The sequence below is a fragment of the Emys orbicularis genome, chromosome 1 (assembly GCF_028017835.1).
Source record: "Emys orbicularis isolate rEmyOrb1 chromosome 1, rEmyOrb1.hap1, whole genome shotgun sequence".
Taxonomy (NCBI): Eukaryota; Metazoa; Chordata; order Testudines; family Emydidae; genus Emys; species Emys orbicularis.
The window spans coordinates 126,637,959-126,659,744 of NC_088683.1; the positions used below are offsets into that span (position 1 = coordinate 126,637,959).

At 45.3% G+C, this 21,786-nt stretch overlaps 1 protein-coding gene across 1 annotated transcript in view; it reads left to right on the plus strand.

Moving 5' to 3' along the window:
- The first annotated feature begins 6,379 nt into the window (after window positions 1–6,379).
- The window catches only part of ST8SIA1 (ST8 alpha-N-acetyl-neuraminide alpha-2,8-sialyltransferase 1), a 167,036-nt gene continuing 151,629 nt past the window's right edge, over window positions 6,380–21,786 (plus strand). The window contains exon 1 of the mRNA XM_065423402.1: window positions 6,380–6,768. Within this exon, the coding sequence (XP_065279474.1) occupies window positions 6,380–6,768 (389 nt within the window). The remainder of the gene's footprint in view (window positions 6,769–21,786) is intronic.

Consider the following 21,786-nt stretch of genomic DNA (forward strand, 5'->3'; position numbering starts at 1 on the left):
AAAGTGACATTTGCTGTTCGAAAGTTAAGTGTTACTTAAAATTTTTGAACAAGGCATTTTAAGTTGTTGGTTCTCCTTTATTGGGGTAGGTAGCAGAGCAGTACCATGAGAGGAGTAGAACAGGAAGAAGGCAGAATTGAGACCTTTCAAAGTTTTGGCCCAAGCAAGGGGCCTGGGGGCGTCATTTGAGCTCCCCGCCTCAGGTGCCAAAATGTTGTGGGCTGGCCCTGCTCTAATACTTGAACACTAAAGAGTAGACATCAAGAGGTCATTGCATAAAGTAAGTTATTTTATTAGGCAGGCAGAGCTGGGTGCACTTAGATTATTGAAGATTTACATTCCAGCATGGTGGCTTGCATAAATTCAAAGATATTCAGCCCACACGGAAACCTGCAAAACAGAAGAGAGAGAGAGATTTGTCATGAATTGGGCTGTTGAAGTTGAGGGGAAAAGCCCCCATCCTTTGTTGGGGTGTGTGTGTGTGTGTGTGTGTGTGTGTGTGTGTGTGTGTGTGTGTGTGTGAGAGAGAGAGAGAGAGAGAGAGAAAGCTAAGGTACCTAAACATGGGCTTAGGAGCCTACCTGCAAGCACTTGCAACCTTTTAGAAATTAATGCCAAGATCTTTTAAAGCAACTCCACTCCCACAAAGTAGGGGTCACTTTGTGAGTAGCCTGGAAACTGGCAGGATACTATTGTTCTCATGGACACATACCAGTTCTCCAAAAAGGGCCATATTTTTGGAGTTCAATGTACCCACCCTACACACACCCACATCATGAATCATTAGAAAGCTTATTTTATGTTCATTTAGATGACGTATGATGCAGAGCTGACATGTGATGTTGTAAGCCTGTAGATGAGGTGAAACAATGGTATCCAAAATGAGTGTCATCTTTTTTTGTTTGTTTGTTTGATTGTTTTTTTGCACAGTTCCAGAAACACTGCAACACGATTAGGACTACAGATTTTACTGTGAAATTCAGTACCTTAATAGGGTGTTTTATTGGTCAAAACTACCAAATGACAATGTATTAAAAGATTTTTATAGATTCTGCATGGGCAAGATTTTTCCCCCCCAGAAATGATGAAAGTGTTTAGCATGTGGCAAAAATGGCAAATAACATTTTGCAATATACTAACATTATATGTTTTCACATCACATATTCTTAATTGTCAAAGTATCTAACAAGTGACTATTATAGTTTTCTATATTTTCAATTGAAATGTTCTGACCAGATCAGTCTCTCACTGACAGTTGTACACTAGTAGCAGTATGTAACATGCCCATAGTTTGTACTGCACAGTGAATAGATATAAATGTATGCGAATTCCTAATGTAATGCTTCTCCATTTGCAAGCTTTTGTACATATAATGTAGCATCTAGTCTACCTGGTAGAAGGTTTTAATTTGTTGTTGCCTATGCATGCAGTACTAGCCTTTGAAATATTCTAGAAATTAGCTTTTTAATTCAGTGTCACTTATGCACAGGTCGATATTAATGTTAGAGATGACAGTACCCAGCTTCATATTGGGTTTCAGTCACAATGCTCACTAAACAAAATGGCAATGTTAATACTAATATGTAGATCTAACAATATACACCTCTACCTCGATATAACGCTGTCCTCGGGAGCCAAAAATCTTACCGCATTATAGGTGAAACCGCGTTATATCGAACTTGCTTTGATCTGCCGGAGTGCGCAGCCCCGCCCCCCTGGAACACTGCTTTACCGCGTTATATCCGAATCTGTGTTATATCGGGTCGCGTTATATCAAGGTAGAGATGTACTTTGGGAATCTTACCTCTACACAAGGTACACTATGTGAAGATATTGGGGATACAAGTCCTCTAAAGCTTTCATCAGAGAAGAAGAGTCTTCACAAACCTTGAAAAATGTGCTTATTTGTCAAGAAAATCGCAAGAATGCAAAACTGTCAAAAGCCACCAGTGCTGGACAGAATTCTGTGATGCTGGCAGCAGTAGCCAGGAGAGATGAATTGTACTGGTGGCTATTGGATGAGTTTTCTAGTTTAGATGACATGCCACCAATACTCTATCACAGGGATTGCTTCAGAAATATACACACAAGTCCAATTTGGTAGGTCAGAGTTGTATTGAACACAAGATGAGAAACTTGACAAAATAGAAGCATTTGAGAGAGCAGCCAATCTAAGAGAGGTGATGATGACATTTGCAGAACATCTGTGGAAGATGTGATTGCGAAGGATGCAGTTTATCATTCAATATGCCTTTTTTTTTCTACATGAGTAAAATGAATCTAGTTAACGGCAACAATACATTGCATTTTATCAGCAGATTGAAGAGACAATGGCTTATGTATAATAATAAAGCTCTTCTTCTGTCCAAACTGCTACAAAGATATAAAACCCTGCTTCCCTCAGATGCAGAAATTGCAAGCTGTTCCTGTAACAAATTACAGGCAAGATTAGAAAAACACTACAGTTCTGCAATTTAATTCCATGCACAGCATGGACAAGGCAAGTCTACCATTGTTCTATGTAGTGTAATAACATTAGCTGACACTATCCAAGTTGCTAGTAACCTGAAACAGAAACTTAAGTCATCTAAATGTTTTGTGGATGCTCTTCAGGTGAGTGAGTCTGATGAACAGCTTTCAAGTGAACAAGTTTTCTATAATTATGCTTCAATCCTTCGGTCTGAAACAGGCAAAATGATAATCTCAGAATATTGTCCAAAGGTGATTGTAGTTTAGAGGTCAGTTACTTTTGTGCACCAGTTGGTAAAGGAGTTTGTCCCTTGGTGGTTAGATAATGAGGCACATAATTCAGCCAGCAATGAGTATCCTCATTCAGAAGACATTCAAAGAAGGTGCCTCTCAGCTGCAGACTATTTAATATTTCCAAAATTATCACGCTGCTACACCATAGTTGGTCACATAGTTTAATTGACATACTACGCCTTCATGAATTCTGCATCAATTATGAGTTGAGGTGGTTCATCACAAGTGCTGCAAAAAACGGAAGTAGAAAGACTCCAGTGAGGTATATTCATTCCAAACAGAATTGTATCAATTCATGCTGGTGGAAATCTCATCCATGAAGGAGATGATAGAGACATAAATGTAGAGACCATTGATGGAAAGAATACCTTCCAATCGATGGCTAGAGTGGTATTCCAAGAACAGTCTGCAGTTAGTCCAGCTTCACAAGAAATATTACTGAAGCATGGGAAAGAAATGTCACTTACTCTCCCTGGGCAATCAGTGTCTTATCCAGTTTGCAGCGTTTGAAAAACCTAGCCCATGTCCAGAACTGACTTGTCATGAAAAAGTACTTGAGAAAATAAACTCTTGTCACCTACAAATGAACGTTATCAGAGATCTCCGCTGGTGTCTTTTAAGACAACTACCTTGTGATATCCTACCAATATCAAATGAGGTTGATATTGTTCACACTTCTGGACTGGTTTCAACCAGAAGCTTGCAACAAAGAGCACCTACCCAGCAGTTGCATATGTACCTACTGTGGATGCCAAACCAGCTCCCCTGGCCACAGTCTATACTACAGTGCTGAAATTAAGGTAATTTCAGCAGCTCTATGCTGTTGCTCAGCAAGTGAAATTGATCTCTGCAATGAACTTGGTACCAATGTGATTCACCTGGGTGGTTTTCACATCCTGTGCTGTTTTATTGCATGTAGTGGGAATTTTTTGGGAGAAGCAGGATTACTAGAACTTCTTGTTGATTCGGAGGCTTGTACTGCAGATCGAATGCTTGCTGGTAAGCAAAGCAACTGTGCTCTGATGTGGCTCATCTTCAGCATTTGAGGCTCTGAGTGCTCTGAAATGTTATTCATTTGTTAAATGGAGTGAACCAGGTGGAGGTATTCATGTAGTTCTAGCATTTGTCAGGCAACTTTTGGCTAACACACAAAAGTGTTTGTCTGAAGACACTAAGTCCTTACAACATGTTATTAAAGAGACTCATGATACTGTAACTCAGCATATACTAACATTATTGGAGGAATTTCAGCCATGGGTGCATCCCCAGTTTCCTACATTCGAGCTCTGGGATCAGTTTCTCTCATTTTCCTGAAACTTCATACACACAGATATTGAGGAATTTGGCCCTTAATGTAAGTAAAAATTGTCTTTATTTTACAACATATCAAAACTATTTTAAAATACACTGACAACTGTGTAGCAGCAAAATAGTTTGCCTTGATAAAAGTGCTTTGCCTCTAAAGATCAAACACAATTGTACGAAACACTTAGAGAAGTTAATTAAGAGAGTGTGGCTGCCTCAGAGAGAGACGATCCTTAATTCAGGTTTCCCAATGCCACTAGCTTAATATGTTGTATCATCCAAAAATATCTTTATAGTTGCTATGATGTCAGTGGCACAGCACAAGAGACTGGCAATCCAGCCCCTGTTTCTAGGATAGTGGTTTGAATCCATCAGACTTCAGCGCTGACCACAAAATACTATCATCTAGTTCCCATACAGTGGCATATGTGAGATGGAGATGGTGGATTCAGTCTAATTCCTAGTGGCTGGCAGTTTGAGGGAGGTAAATAACTAACAGAGTCTCAGGTTGCTAGTAAAAGTCCATGCACAACTGGTATGCTTTGGCTAGTTAGTGTAGCTTGTCTTCAAACTGAGTGATCTGTGGGGTTAAAAAAGGAGTGTGCCGCCCCCGTATCAAACAGGCTAGCATTGGAAAGGGGCAAAAACGTGTGTGTGTGGGGGGGGGAGAGGAACGACCAGGCTAATCCACATGAAATCCAGTCTCTCAGTTTGTCCTATATTTTGTCATTCTTCACAGCTAGCTCTAGCCCTGGAGCACAATATGCTGACAATTTAGCTGTATGCAGCTAGGCAAGTCAGCCGCAAGGGCGTGCTGAAGAGCGATGCAGAATGAGGAGCGGGATGGGAGGTGTGATGCTGGGCTTTCCCACTTTGCAGTACTCTGGTGGCTGGGAAGGATGGACGGTTTTCGGGCGAGATCCCTGTATACGAATGGCCCCGGCTGACATTTTAAAAGGGTTTCGGGATGGAGGGTTTAATGGGGGAACGTGATTTCCCAATATAAACAATGAGTAGAAATGGTCGCAGCAAAGGCTCTGCGCCATGAGGCTGATGTCTGTGTCCGGCTGGATCCCAGCTGCTTGCACATCTGGGTGCAGTATATAAGAGGAGGAGGGTGTGTGTGAGAGAGAGCGAGCCTGGATCCAGGATCCTGCCGGTGTGGCGTCATTTACTGCCGGGAGCGCGGGGAACGGGGCGGCGGGGGGCATGTACCGGAGCCATGTCCCTATGTGCCAGTGAGATCCGGGGTTTAGCAGGGTGGTTGATTGGGGATGGGGCGGGAATCCTGTCCTGGGCATGGGGATAAGGCGGTGTGAGTGGCATCCCGCCGGGTTATTTAGGATGGGGGCGGGGTAGGCTTGGATGGGAATCGCCTGAGACTAGTGAGATCCTGGGTTTGTTTGGGTGTGCTGGGGAGTGGGGGTGGGGAGTTATGTACTGTGAATGCGTGTGTGTGTGTGTGTGGTGGGGGGGGGGGGGGGGGCGGGGGATCCTGCCGAGGCGATTGAGGGTGGAAGCCCCTGGGGAATAGCGGTGTGGGGTGAAGGGAGGCTGCAGGGTGGACTGATGTTTGGGGGCGGGGGAAGGGTGGCGCGATCTCTGCGGGGCTCTCGGCTCGGCGCGCTGGGAATCCTCGGCGAGGCGAGTGGAGGAAGGAGGCTGCTTTGTGCGTGTGACTGATGCAGTGTCACAGCAGCTGGGGGGTGGCGGGGTGGGCGGGGACTTTGGGGGTAGGGGGATCATGTAAGTCTCCTGCCATTGCCCGGCTCAGCCTGATTTCTCCCCCCCCCCCTTTTACTGAAGGCGAGCAAAAAAGCTAAACCTGCTGCCAGCTCCAATCCAGGAGGCGCTGATCTGAACGGGTCAAAGGAGATATTTTCTTTTCCTGCGGGGGAAAAAAAGCCCTGATTTCCGGTCACCCTGCTGTCGTGTCGCGTCCCTCCCCCCATCTCCCCGATTTCAGGGGTGCAGGAGAAGGTTGCTGACAGCTCCTGGGGCGAGGGGGGAGGGGCAGCTCTTTGTTCCCATCGGATTTGGGGAGCAGGAGGGAAGCCCAGGAACTGGCGGCAGAATGGAAATGTACAAGGACTTGCTGCAGTGACAGCTCCCCGGGTGCTGTGTGCCTGGCGGGGGGAAGGGGAGGGGGGGGGGGAGCAGAGGACCAAATGACTGGGAGGAAGCGAGGCAGCAGCCGCTACCGAGAGAGGAAGCGGCTGAGCCCTGCCGATCCCTGGCTTGAGCTGCGAGCAGCGGGCAGCCGCTCCCCCGGCTAGCTGGGCTGCGATGGCATCCGCCGCTGGTCTTCAGGATGGCCCCAGTCCCTAAAGCAGCGGGGCGGCCGGCGGGGAGCCCCCGGGGGAGCGGGCTCACCATCGCGGCGGCGGCTCTGTGTCTGTTGCATGGGGGGCTTTGGCGCTCCGGCTGCCGCTCGCCGGGACTGATGAGTGACTGCAGCCCGGCCCGGAGGAAGATCTGCCGGGGGAGGAGGAGGAGGATGGCGGCGGCGGGGCCGGTGTGTAAGTGTCCCCGGACCCGGTTGCCCGTGGGGGGGGCCAGTGCCTTGTGTGTCTTTGTCCTTTGCTGGCTCTACATCTTCCCCGTGTACCGGCTGCCCGACGAGAAGGAGGTCGTGCAGGGGGTGCTGCTGCAGCAGGGCAAGGCGTGGAGGAGCAACCAGACCGCAGTCACCGGCTTCAGGTACCCAGCCTCCCTGCCCCATGCCCAGGGGTAGCCCAAGGGCAGCCAGGGACAGGCGGAGCAGAGCGAGGTGCGCCCCGTGTACAGCCCCCCCCCAAATAAATAAAGACGAACTTTATTTGTCACACTCAAATATTGATCTTTACCCCCCACCCCAAGAGTTCAGATACAAACTCGTAGCGGCTTTAACTAGTGGGGGGCTGGCCAGACCCTTCTGCTATGAAAAGTGTTTTTGGGGGTAGTGGTTTGGTACCTTTGGGATCCTGTGTGGGCAGTGGGGGTGGGCTAAAGGACGAACCATGTTTCTTTCATTTTTTTATACAAATAAAACCAACACCGAGGTCTCTCCCGGGAAAGCGCAACGGGCGCTCTCACTTCTCTGGCTGTTGCGGGCTTGGCTGTACCCTGGGATCATGCCACGCTGCAGTGATGCCTTTTGGTCCCTAACAAAGAAAAAGACCTTCATGCTCCCCTGGCTTTTGATTTTTCAAGATGTGCCTGAGACACCCGAATGTGTTTCCAGGTGTTGGAAGGGGAGATCTGTAAGCATTGAGCAGCTCCCCCAATTTTGAAATCAAAGCTGCAAGGAGACCCTTCCCGTGCACTTTATTATGCAGAACATGTGGAGAGTCTGCTGGGTTTTTTTTTGTCCATGTCTGTGCATCTCCAGAGCCGGCTCATCAAAGTGTAAATTTCATCTTCTCCAGCTGCAACGGGAAAGGGGAATGCTGCAGTTAGGACTCATTGAAGGACCAGGCTCCTGCTACTCAGAGGATTTTCCAATGAGTCTGGTTTGAAACTAGATACAATGTAGGTCTGCGGTGCCTTGAAAAACACTCCCATCTATTGACTAATCATATGATCTTTGGGAATATATAGCCTGACTTCTTTCTTTTCTCCCTCTTCCACCCATCTCCTAGGGGTGCTGGAACAATTTGTATAGTGGGGGTGCTGGGAGCCATTTAACCAAACTGTAAACCCCGTATATGATGGAAACCACTTCAAGCCAGAGGGTGCAGCAGCACCCCCAGCATCACTAGTTCCAGCACCTATGCCCCCCATCATCTGGCTTTCTTCCTTTCCTCTTAGTAGCAAATGGAAGGTAAGAGGGAGTAGCAGTCAATTTCCCTCCAAATGCCCTCTTTCTGTAGTGAGTGCCAGAACAAATCATGTTTGAATGTCAAGTAACTCTTTTTTTCAGAATACTGAATTGTTTTCTATGACATAATGCTTGCAGTGCTTAATTTGTACTGAAAGAGATGCCTGGGCTCAACCAATTAGGTGCAGGGGCTTTAGCAATTTTTTTTTTACTTTCATAACTGATGTGGCAAGCCCAGAGATGCTGGGGCTATGAACTGCCAAGCCCTGGCAACCCCTGGCACAAATTAAGCACTGCATCCTTGAACGATTTTTGGATGTAATTCGACTTTCTGAAATCTTAGGGTACGTCTTCACTTACATCCGGGTCCGGATGTAAGCAATCGATTTTCTGAGTTCGATTTATCGCGTCTGGTTAAGACGCGATAAATCGATCCCGGATCGATCCCGGAAGTGCCCCGGATCGATCCCGGAAGTGCTCGTCTTCGACGCTGGTACTCCAGCTCGGCGAGCGGAGTACGCAGCATCGACGGGGGAGCCTTCCTGCCGCGTCTGGACCGCGGTAACGTCGGACTAAGGTACTTCGAATTCAGCTACGTTATTAACGTAGCTGAATTTGCGTACCTTAGTCCGAAGTGGGGGGGTTAGTGTAGACCAGCCCCTATACTGGAGCCAGTCTAGGGGCTGGTCTACACTAACCCCCCCACTTCGGACTAAGGTACGCAAATTCAGCTACGTTAATAACGTAGCTGAATTCGAAGTACCTTAGTCCGACGTTACCGCGGTCCAGACGCGGCAGGAAGGCTCCCCCGTCGATGCTGCGTACTCCGCTCGCCGAGCTGGAGTACCAGCGTCGAAGACGAGCACTTCCGGGATCGATCCGGGGCACTTCCGGGATCGATCCGGGATCGATTTATCGCGTCTTAACCAGACGCGATAAATCGAACTCAGAAAATCGATTGCTTACATCCGGACCCGGATGTAAGTGAAGACGTACCCTAGGATGCAATTACTTTAGGTCCTGTCTGCCGCAATAACAAAAACCTTACCAATCATTTAATTCCTTAAAATCAGATTCTGATCCTCTGAGGCTTTCAGGGACTATAACCAATCTCGGGTGATTGGGGGGTATATGTTAATATCGGTTCACTGGCTAGGCATGACAGAAGCGCCTTCTTTAATGCGGAGCTAGCAATTACAGCCAAGCAGCTGCAGAGGACTTTGTCCCATACTATTGAGGGGAGCATAAATTCGAAAATGCTTCAGTCTGCAACAAACAAGGCTGATCTTTCCAGATGCAGGTTCCTCTTCATCCCCTCTATGCTACAGGCTCCCAGTTCCTTGTTTGGGTGACTATTTTTTGTGGGGTCCTTGGATAGGTGATGTGGGAAATAATTTGCTATATGACTTTTCAGTTTTATAAACCAACAGCTGGTTTGACGACTGCACTGGTGCTACAACTTTCAAATTTAACCTTAATATTTAGCCATTTCCCTCAGACTGTTTACAAACACCAGCTTTAGGTGGCTCCTCCACTTACTCCATTTACTCTTGCATTTTCCCACAAACCCCTACGCATACTGATTATCGCAAAGTTGTTTCTTTGAAAGGAAGAAACTCTCCAAATAAAAGAAGTTGTTGCTTCTGGAGACAGGAAGCTAATGGGGACGTTTGTATTGGAAATTATAAATAGAAACTATACCAAAATAATCAAGTGATTGTGCCACAGAAAATTAAACTTTACATTTTTCCTGTGTGCATTTGGTCTTGTTAATTTTGGTGGCAGGATATCATGTTAAACCCATGACAGGTAATTTTGTCTATATTGTGAAAGTATTAACTAAAATAAGGAGGCCTTTGTTTTACATGGAAACTCAAGAATCATTCAGTTTTATATTTAGGGGAAGGTGTGCTTAGAGCCCCTCATTTCAATTCTTACTGGAAACCAACTGAGGCTGTGAATAAAAGACTCCTTTGCTCTTGACTGGGGGTAGCAGGAAGTGAGGCAGATTGAGTAATTAACTGATGCCACAGATGTCTTCTGGGACTATCTGGGAATTGAACCTAGACCTCTTAAGTCATTGTCCAAAACCTTAGCCACAAAACTACCCTCTGTGCGCCATGTTCCGAAAGCACTTGATACATGATCTAGCTCTTTCCTCAACACAACCCCCTCCTTGTGCAAATAATCTGTACTCAAAGCACACTAGTGGAACTACTCCCATCAGGACTACTTGCCTGTATGAGGTTTTGCAGAATCAGTTCCCAAGTGAGAATTTACCTCTTATAAATACAGAAGTGTCACTCTTGTGGGGCTCAGTATTTTAGCTCCCTATCTGTGTTGTCCCATTGGCTTTCAATGGGGCTACATGCATAAGTAAGGACTGCTCATGCCAGTAGTAATAGTTGCAGGGTCAGGCCTTTGATCTGGTACATTGAGATGACTACATATTTTAGGCACATATTTTAGGCTTTATTCTGCAAACCTCACCTAGGTGAGTAATCTTTACATGCACATCAGCAGTAATACCCTTCATTACTAAGGTATAATTTTAGTTTACTGAGATTGGGTCTGATCCAGCATTCCTTATTTAGATACACCTTCTTTTGAAGTCAATGGGAGTTTGATCTCATTAAGAAGAGCCAAATAGCTGCCTACCATTACCATAATTCTTGCAGTTTAAAGATGTTAGTGACTGAGGGCTGGTCTACACTGGGGGGGGGGAGGGGATCGATCTAAGATTCGCAACTTCCGCTACGTGAATAGCATAGCTGAAGTCGAAATATATTAGATCGATTTACCTTGGGTCCTCACGGCGCGGGATCGACGGCCGCGGCTCCCCCGTCGACTCCGCTACCGCCGCTCGCTCTGGTGGAGTTCCGGAGTCGACGGGGAGCATGTTCGGGGATTGATATATCATGTCTTAATGAGATGCGATATATCGATCCCCGATAAATCGATCACTACCCGCCGATACGGCGGGTAGTCTGGACGTACCCTGAGAATAGCCAACGTGACTGCCATGGAACAATCTCTGCTGATCTCTGACAAACCATGAGTAACTTTCAGTCAGTCAAGTGGAAAACTGTTTACTCTTATACTTCTCAGATTATATGGTGGCAAAAATACTATTTATAGGTATGAGACAAAGTCATTACACAGTCACTAATTAATAATGACTCGTCTTTTTCCTGTGGGGTTTAATATTACATCCCACTTGTTTTGTGGCTTGTTCAGTTTTTTAAGGGCTCAGTCCTGCAGTCCTTATTTAGGCAAAACTCCTACTAACTATGGTACTCCTCCAAACTGCTTCCTTTGTTATTACTTAGGTAAACAAAATAAAAGACTACGTTTTCCTTTCTCTTTTTTTGTAGGATTATTTCACTTAAAGTTATTGCAAATAATGAAAAGATCTATTCCCACATTTGATCTGCTCCTGAGGACAAAACTATTACTAATACTCAGCATCACTAAGCATCTAAAAATCCAAAGTGCTATGTATAGTTATAGGCAGGGCTGGTAGCACCACCTATTGTTAAGGTTGCCAGACTTTCTGCTTCATTCAGTGCACAGGATGTAGCTATTTGGGGGAATGAATCAGGGTTGTGTAGTGAAGGCGGCTGTTGCCTATAGGAACCCTGTTTCATTTGTGGCAGAAGTTGGAAGGTTTGTAGTGAATGAGGCAGAGGACTGCAGAAAGAGAAAGATGCTCTGGAGAGCTGGAATTGTCTCCTGCCTCTTCACAATTCTTATGTGATGCTGGGCAAGTCACTTAAACCAAACTTTTCACATGTGGTTATTAATTGCATGTTCATCATTTTCTGGGTGCCTGACACCATATGCCAGGGCCTGATTTGCAGAAGTGCTGAGCACACAGAGCTGCATCTGAAGTCAATCAGAGCTTTTCATTGAATGTATCAAGTACTGTATAAACTACTCTGAAAAATCAGGTCCTAGGCATGTCAGATTGGGCATCCAAAGTAGTGGAAACTTTTGACCTTAATCTTTCTTGCCTCAGTCCTGGTCTACACTAGGAATTTACTTTGGTATAACTTCATCTGTTAGGGGTGTGAAAAATACCGAACCCCCGGTATAAACAGCACTAGGTGGATGGAAGAATTCTTCAGTTGACAGCTTGGGGAGGTGGATTACCTACACCAGGGGTCTCAAACACGTGGCCCGGGGGCCACATGCGGCCCGCGGGGTTATTTTCTGCGGCCCGCGAGCTCCTTGCCCCCCCCCCCCCCGCGTTTACCTAGAGCGGCTCGGGCCCAACGCACAGCGGGGGCAGGGCAGGCTCCCTGCCTGCCTGCCCTGAACGCCATGCCGCACCTTGCACTCTGACCCCCTGCCCTGAACCCCCTGCTGCACCCCACACAGCTCCCCCCCACTGCCCTGAGCCCCCTGCCACACCCCTCCTGGACCCTGACCCCCTGCCGCACCCCTCACCCCTCCTGCACCCCACACCCCAACTCCCTGCCCTGAGCCCCTGCCACACCCCTCTTGTACCCCCTGGGGGCAGGGAGGGGGCAGAGTTGGGGTGGGGATTTTGGGGAAGGGGTTGGAATGGGGGCAGGGAATGGGTGGGCCCTCATGGAAGGGGTGGAGTGGGGGCGGGGCCGAGGGCGGCGCGGGGGGAGGTGTCAGTAATGCAGCCCTCGGGCCAATGTACTAGTTCTCATGTGGCCCTCGTCGTCATTTGAGTTTGAGACCCCTGACCTACACTGATGGGAGTGATTCTCCCACTGGCATAGGTAGTTCTACACTGTAGCATTGTAAGTGTAGACATACTCAAAATTCCCTATTTTGCAGATGGGGAACAATACCTTTCCTTCCTCACCTCCCAGGCGAGTTAAGATAAATTCAGTATTTGTGAAGCACTCAGATACTACAGTGATGAGTGCCACAGGAGAGCCCATGAGGAGATTAATAATTTTATCTTCAGAGCAGGGTTTGAATAGTGTGCAATCAATAAAGTCTGTGGACACACACTGAACGAGGATAAAACAAACTATAGAACAGCTGGTAATTCAGTTAGCACCATCCATACTGTGCAATGAATGAGGCAGGGGTCCTGGGGGAAAAATAGTATGTGATCATGTCATTAAAGACTATAACTTGCAGTAAATCTTTCTACATTCCATGTTTTTTATTAAATATAGTATTTAAAGCAACATTCTCTTTTTAGTGTGCAATACAAATGTTAACATCAAATCAGTGAAGATTCTCTTTAGCCCCATTTGCCAATATTTGTCCTTCAGGCTTGGTCTACACTACTAACTTATACTGGTATAACTACATCGCGCAGGGGTGAGGGAATGCACACCCCTGAGTGATTCAGTTATACTGACCTAACACCCAGTGTAGACAGTGCTATGTCGATGGAAGGGCTTCTCCCATCAACATAACTACTGGCTTTCCAGGAGGTGGATTACCTACACTGACAGAAGAAGCCCTCCTGTCAGCGTAGGTAGTGTCTTCATAGAATCATAGGATATTAGGGTTGGAAGAGACCTCAGGAGGTCATCTAGTCCAACCCCCTGCTCAAAGCAGGACCAACCCCAATTAAATCATTCCAGCCTGGGTTTTGTCAAGCCTGACCTTAAAAACCTCTAAGGACAGAGATTCCGCCACCTCCTTAGGTAATCCATTCCAGTGCTTCACCACTCTCCTAGTGAAATAGTTTTTCCTAATATCCAACCTAGACCTCCCCCACTGCAACTTGAGACCATTGCTCCTTGTTCTGTCATCTGCCACCACTGAGAACAGACTAGCTCCATCCTCTTTGGAACCCCCTTCAGGTAGTTGAAGGCTGCTATCAAATCCCCCCTCATTCTTCTTTTCTGCAGACTAAATAACCCCAGTTCCCTCAGCCTCTCCTCATAAGTCATGTGCCCCAGCCCCCTAATCATTTTCATTGTCCTCCGCGGGACCCTCTCCAATTTGTCCACATCCCTCCTGTAGTGGGGGGACCAAAACTGGACGCAATACTCGAGGTGTGGCCTCACCAGTGCCGAATAGAGGGGAATAATCACGTCCCTCAATCTGCTGGCAGTGCTCCTACTAATGCAGCCCAATATGCCGTTGGCCTTCTTGGCAACGAGGTCACAGTGCTGACTCATATCTAGCTTCTCGTCCACTGTAATCACCAGTCCTTTTCTGCAGAACTGATGCTTAGCCAGTCAGTCCGCAGCCTGTAGCGATGCATGGATTCTTCTGTCCTAAGTGCAGGATTCTGCACTTGTCCTTGTTGAACCTCATCAGATTTCTTTTGGCCCAATCCTCCAATTTGTCTAGGTCACTCTGGACCCTATCCCTACGCTCCAGCGTATCTACCTCTCCCCCCATTTTAGTGTCATGTGCGAACTTGCTGAGGGTGCAATTAATCCCATCATCCAGATCATTGATAAAGATGTTGAACAAAACCGGCCCCAGGACCGACTCCTGGGGCACTCCGCTTGATACCGTCTGCCAACTAGACATTGAGTCGTTCATCACTACCCGTTGAGCACGACAATCTAGCCAGCTTTCTATCCACCTTATAGTCCATTCATCCAATCCATACTTTTTTAACTTGCTGGCAAGAATACTGTGGGAGACCATATCAAAAGCTTTGCTAAAGTCAAGATTGAAGCACTACAGTGGCGCAGTCTTCCTTTTACCTCTGCAGCCCTCTGTCACAGAAAGCTGACATTGACAATGCGCTGGTGCATCCTGACTCAATAAGCCAGATCTGCCCCTTTCACTGGGAAATGTTTGCCCCAACGGTGACAAGATCTGTGGATCAATCTCGTTAGCCATCTGCAGATCCAGCAGCGATAACTGTCTATCACCCTCAAACTATGAGGAATCGCCGACCAGAGCCGGCTCCAGGCACCAGTGGAGGAAGCACGTGCCTAGGGCGGCACATGCTAAGGGGCGGCATTCAGTCCATTATTGGGGCGGCACAGTCCGGGCGGCTTTTTGTTTGTTTGTTTGTTTCGGCAGTTTGGGCGGCAGTCCGAGCGGCTTTTTTTTCTTTTTCTTTTTTTGCTTGGGGCGGCAAAAATGGTAGAGACGGTCCTGTTGCCGACTATAGTGGCACAGCTGCATCAGCGCAGCATTTTAAGCATAGACAACCCTTCGATGCAATCTATGCTAGTTGCATAACTGTTACTCCTCTGAAGGTGTGTTTCAAGGTAAATGTGAGGTTAAACTGCATGTTGCTCATGTTGATTAGTTAAGTTTAACCAATGATTAAATTATTTTACAGAGCAACTAATTGTGCTTTTTTTGTGTGAGCAGAGTGGATAAAATGTATTTGAAAGTATTTACAGCTGGAAAATACTAGACTAGGACAGCACTGCTTCAGGGTCTGGTGACAATTTTCTAACTACATCAAAAATATTCATATTTTGCATTTTCAAAGGGCAAGATCCTGTTCATTTTACTCATCAAATGGGACTACTCGGCGGTAAATCCTGTACAATATTTTCTGTTAATATTCACATTTTAAATGAATTGTTTCTGATTGATATTCACAGAAAGTAAATACAAAAGGGGCATGAAAACATAGTCCATAATAGGTATCTTGATTAGTATATTTGATACATCTACTATCATGAACAGTATCCTTCCCCAACAGAAGAGTGGGGGCTCAGTGATGTGATAGGTCATCTGCATTTGGTGGTAATATTTTTAATCCATTGTGTTAGGTGTGTATGAGCTAAAGTGAAAAGACAGACAAAGGGGGTGAGAAGGGAAAATGAACTATAGAGAGATTTACTGGCTTATGCAAGGTCACACAGGAAGAACTGCAACAGGGCCAGGAACTGAAACCAGAACTTTCAAGTTCCAGTCCACAGCTGTAATCATCCTTCCTATCTGCTCCCTTAGTAGTATTTCCTTTGATTCTATATGTTCCTATACACGGCTCACATACAATAATGAACTTTAATTCTAAAATCTACTTTTGCAGTTTTGCAATGTCATTTTTCTTTAGATTTGTGAAATATTTATTGCTTTGACAACTGTGCTGTCTTCGTTCATGCTAGAATTTGATGCTTAATGTCCTCTATATGTTTTATTGTGTGTGTGTGTGTGTTTCCTTTTTTTTGCATGGAGACTGCGTGAATCCAGGACTCAGTAATCTGCAAAGCAATAATTTGCCATTGATTTCCATGGTGTTGCCATTGATTTCATTGGCAACTCTGTTGAATCCAACTCTGTTCAGCAGAGACTGAAAGTTGTTATCATCTGATAGCTGTTCAGAGTTAGTGATTTCAGTCTAGTTTCTCTTGGACATGTGATCAAACCAAAAGGGCCAGGGATTATGAATTATCCTTTTGCCTCTAGAATTTATTCCGATACATTAAGGCTCAATCATGTGGGGAAGTTGTTTGTACTGCTGTAATCTGTGCTGTACTGGTTTCCCAAGCACTAAATATACTTAATTTTAAATCTTTCTGTGTATCTATTTCTACCTCTCTCTGTGTGGTACATACAGATCCTAGGGTATAAAGACGATACTCAAGTTTTTACATAAAATGCATAAGCTAAAATAGTCAAATGTGGGTACATAAAGTTAAATTCATATTAAGGCACATCTGGAAATCATGACATTATTACTGAACTGCTGAACAACCTGCATCTCCCACGAAGTCAGTAGGAGCTGCAAGTGTTCAGCACCTCTGGAAATTAGGCCACTTTTACTGATGTGCCTAAATTTGGGGTTAGGTTCCTAACTTTAAGCACTCAAGTTTGAGAAATTTAGCCTAAGAACTCATATGCTGAAAATGGAGGCAAAACCTGCACAAACAGCTACACATAGAAAGATCTGAAATGTAAACAGGCCTGCCTTGGCCTCTAGATCAAGTTCGATTTCCGGTCTTCAGGTTTAATACTGAAATACTTTTGCCTCATTTTTTAAAATTGACTAGATGTAAAGTTGTGTCTCTCTTTAACTGTGAATTTCCAGACTTTTAAATGCTTTGTTTTTTCTAAATGTAACCTTAACTCTGTTTCTGGCTTTTAATTGTTGTTTTAAAATAATTATTTTACAGCGCTTTTGTACGAATTATCGCTATTACAATTAGATCACAGAGGCCCCTGCTGAGATCAGGGCCCCATTGGGCTAGACTCTTTACAAATGTGTAATAAAAAACAATCCTTACCTCAAAGAGTTTATAGTATATAACCTGACAAGATGGAGAAAGTTTGGGAGGGGAAAAGGAGCCCTTAAGGTACTTAACCGTAATAAAGATTGTTGTTTGGGAATAAATATGGCAGAGGTTCTGAGCTCCAAAATGACCTGTCCTATTAGCTTTGACCAGAAGTATATTTGGGATGAATAGTGGGATGAATAAGATGGAGGAGGGGAAATCTAAAGACTAACAAGGATGTTTAGAATGATTTTTCCCTAATGTCCCTTTCAGGAACAAAGATGTAAAGGGGATGTGAAAGCAGATTCTTCTGTACAACATTCACTTTAAAGTGAGAACTCTGCTCTCCTGTAAGACAGGAGATAATAGGCAGCAGAATTTCCACTACAGTTTTTCAAAGTAAAAACATAATCAGATTATATTGATTTTGCCCTCCACAACAGAGTGCACACCAGCCTAGAAGACTGCCTTCTGACCATTGTTTTTATAGATTTTTAAGCAGACTGCAGTGAATCCTCCAACCTTTTCTATACAGCTGCTCCAGGTTACATAAAGCTTTACTTCCTTATTTGCTTCGAGAATCATTGCATCTCCTGTGTGGCTGCTTTAAATCTCTCTGGCTTTGCTCATCCTTCATCTTCTTTAGGCCTCTCTTGTTTGCAGTATTGTTGTTGTAGCCATGTTGGTACCAAGATATTAGACAGTCAAGGTCGGTGAGGAGAATATCTTTTATAGCAGTGGTTCTCAACCAGGGGTCCGAGGCACCCTGGGGGGCTGTGAGCAGGTTTCGGGGCGGCTTCCAAGCAGGGCTAGTGTTAGATTTGCTAGGGCCCAGGGGAGAAAGCTGAAGCCCTGCCACATGGGGTTGAAACCCAGGCCCTGAGCCCTGCCACCCAAGGCTGAAGCTGAAGCCTGAGCAATGTAGCTTTGCGGGGGCTCCTGTGACATGAGGGCCCCCAAGTAATTTGCCTGCTTGCTACCCCCTAATGCCAGCCCTGGCTTTTTGTGACATTCCCTTCTGGTGTTATCCGGACCAATGATCTGCTAGGTCACTTCAATCCTTGACTCTGGGAGCCAGCCTTACCCTGCTCTGCTGTGAGAACCCCCCTCCTGGGCTGCTCACGCACAGCCTCTGGCATGTAAGCTGCTCCTTGGATTGTGCAACCAAATGACACTAGCCAATATCTCCGGTCCAAGACACAACCCTAGGAACCTCCATCTTGCAGTGTCCTGTTATGCCCACTGGACACTGCAAGCTAATATGAGTTCATCAATTTAACAAAGAAATGGATATGTACCCGGCTTTTTATCCCAAGGGGAGCTTCTGACATGCTTCAAACCAAACGCACTGCTTCAGGTAGAATAAACAAACAGATTTATTAACTACAAAGATAGATTTTAAGTGATTATAAGTCAAAGCATAACAAGTCAGATTTGGTAAAATGAAATAAAAGCAAAACGCATTCTAAGATGATCTTAACACTTTCAGTGCCCTTACAAACTTAGATGCTTCTCACCACAGGCTGGCTGGTTGCTCTTCAGCCAGGCTCTCCCCTTTGATCAGCGCTTCAGTCGTTTGGTGCAGTGTCTGTAGATGTAGGTGGAGGAGAGAAGAAGAGCATGGCAAATGTCTCTCCCTTTTATCATGTTCTTTTTTCCCTCTTGGCTTTGCCACCACTCCCCCCCCCATCAGGGTCAGGTGAGCATTACCTCATCGCAGTCCCAAACTGACCAAAGGAAGGGGGTTAACTCACTTAAGAGTCCAACAGATCCTTTTGTTGCTGCCTAGGCCAGCGTCCTTTGTTCATGTGAGGTTGGGCTGGGTTTGTCCCATACATGCCTTGATGAGGTGTGAACTGCCCCTCTTGGCTTTTGGCGAGTTTTTGCCTGGGGTTACTTTAAGCCATGAGGATACATTTTCAGCCTCATAACTATATACATGAAATTATAACCTATAACATTACGTAACAACAATGCTCAGTGCATCATGAGCCTTCCGAAGACACCCAACATGACAAACTTTGCATTGGATACCACACCATCATTTTATAAGGATAAAATGGGGGTGTAGGGTGTTCCCCCGAGGTACAGTATGTCACCTTTTTATATGCAGAAAACCCGTTATTGTGGCACAGGTGGGCTGTGGAGTTTTTATAGCATGGTGGGGCGCGGCTCGGCTCAGAAAGTAAAAGGTTGAGAACCCCTGTTTTATAGGACCAACTTCTGTTGGTGAGACACAGACTTTTGAGCTTACATAAAGCTCTTCTTGCCAGACCTGAAGAAGAGCTCTGTGTAGCTCGATAGCTTGCCTCTCTTACCAACAGAAGTTGGTCCAATAAAAGATATCCCCTTCACCCACCTTGTCTCTTTAGGCCTCTCTTAGCTTTCTGGCTGCCCTTGAACTCTAGTGGTGGTTCCTTTATATTCACTGGGCACATATTCTCCACTTCAAAACACACATTCCTAGCTCGAATTGTCATATAAAGTAGTGCTGTAGACAAGTTGTGGTAAGACTGTTTTACCTCTTTATCTCCCTCTCTCACAGAGTCACCAGTCACCTTCAAAGCCCTGCAGCTACTGCTGACTGCTCAGTGTATCTGTCACTGTCCATTCCTTAAATGTCAGATTGCCGTTTATCAGACTGTCAAGAAAACACACAAACTGTTGCTTTAGATAGCAGTTAGATAAAGTCTGTACTTATCAGGACTTTTATATTCCACGATGCACAGTGAGCTGTAATTTAAAAGGTGTCTAACTTCTCACTTGCACATATTTAAAGGAATGCTAGGAAAGCAGATCAGGTGCTTCCCTCATTTTCCTGAAAGAAGTCTCTCTTGCCTATTTTTGCCATGCCTAGCATGCCCATCATTGTAGTAATTGAAGAACTGCTCTCTAGTCCTCTGCAAGATTAATAAAAACAAACCACAAAATCCTTTTTATCAGTACAGATATCTTAGGAAAAAATTGAGTGGTGCCTTGGCCAAATTTCAACTCTAGTAATTGCATTCAGTCTGATTAAATGCGTCCTGAAGTTTCAGTTAGAAATTATATTCTGCTGCATTCCCAGTCCTAAATTGTTACATAACATCACTGTGTGCTCTGTGGATTACACCCCTGAACTAGGTGATGGAGTAAACTTTGTATATCCTTAACCTCACTCACAGAAGTACCTCAAGATTTGAGACTGGAAAGCGTTGAAGCAGGTGTTTAAAATTGAGCGTGTGCTTTACGTATTTTCCTGAGATGGGTGATTTCCTGAACCAGGGACTAAAAATTAAAGTTTATTTCCTATTCAATGTTTTTAACATGGGAACAGCTGCTGGTCAGGCTAGGTGATGCTAGAAGTCCATCCGAGAAAGAGGAGGTCACTTCTGAATGAATGTTTGCTTGCTAAGCATTCCTATATTATGATCCTAAGCTGCCTTTCAGGCCAGGAACTGGTGGGGGGAGGTTAGTCAGATCAGGAGGCAGAGAAGTACTGGCAAGCAGCTATGGCAAGGATAAGAAGGGGGCCACTGGCCTTGAGAGCTGGGTGGAGATTATGAAGTTCAACTTTTGGGAGAAGTAGTGGTGGCTTCTTTCAACGCCTGTGAGTGGGGGGATTCTATTTTGTGTGGAGGGAGAGAAAGTGGAACTAGGGGCTTGGTTTGGCCCACTGTAAACACCATCCATAAAATTTCAAGAGGGGGCCAGATTCTCTCTGTGAATTTTAGCCCCCCCCAAATCCACCAGGAGTGGAGATACAGTGGCAGTTAAAGCCCACAAGCCCTGCTCCTTGGCGTGAGGGCTGGAGCTGGTTGGTAAAGACTCAAAAGTAGGTGGGGATGGGCCTATGAAGGGCAGGAAAGGGCAGGTCAAGTAAGCTGGGAGATGTCAGCACCTTCCCCAGATGGTGGAGCTCCAGCCAGATTGTAAAGCTGCTCACTTCTAGCAGTGCAACAATCCAGCCATCTGCTTTCTCCTGTTGCCTGTTCCACTTCTGGCGCAGCGGCCCCCCTTCAGCTCATAGGTGCACGAAAAGTATCCCATGAAACTATAATTTGTCATATGTGTAAATCATCACAAGATATATGTTGTGTACATAATATGTCCTCATAAGAAGTCTTTATTATCATGAAAAGGTGTGCTGGCTACTTTATAACCAGCAAATTGGAGGATATTTTAATGAAGATATTATAGTATAATACTGTGAATGTGTGTGTGTGTGTGCATGATAAACCATCTCAGTTTTACTCTTAAGAAATTTAGGTTTCAATATCCCAAACTCTTGATAACATGCATAAGTTGCTCCTAAGTGGTTTACTCATCCAAAAACTGAGTTCTGGTAAACCTGAAACTATTTATTAACTTGATGTAAATATGCCAAATAATTTTGGCCATTCCCCTCCCCTCCCCCCAGGAATTTGGCACCATTTATGACATGGTTGGAGGAGTCACTTAGGTATTTCACAAAAGTTGACCATTTAAAAAATTGTTAGGGTAGACTAGGGACCAGTGCCACATTTGGCTTTATAAATATAAGATAATAGAATAATTTTAGTCTTACGTACATGGCCACATCGTGCAATTGATCTCCATGTTGATTTCCCCATTGAAAATCAGTGGGGAGTTCTATATAAAGCTAGATGATTATTAACAATGATCATTTATGCAGTGCCATAAATTTACATTCTGCTTGACAGGAAGTGAGACATGTTCCTCGTCCCGAAGTGCTTGCAGTTTAAGAAGATAAATAGCAACGTACGGCCCCAGTACACATATTAGCAGCTCCGAATGATA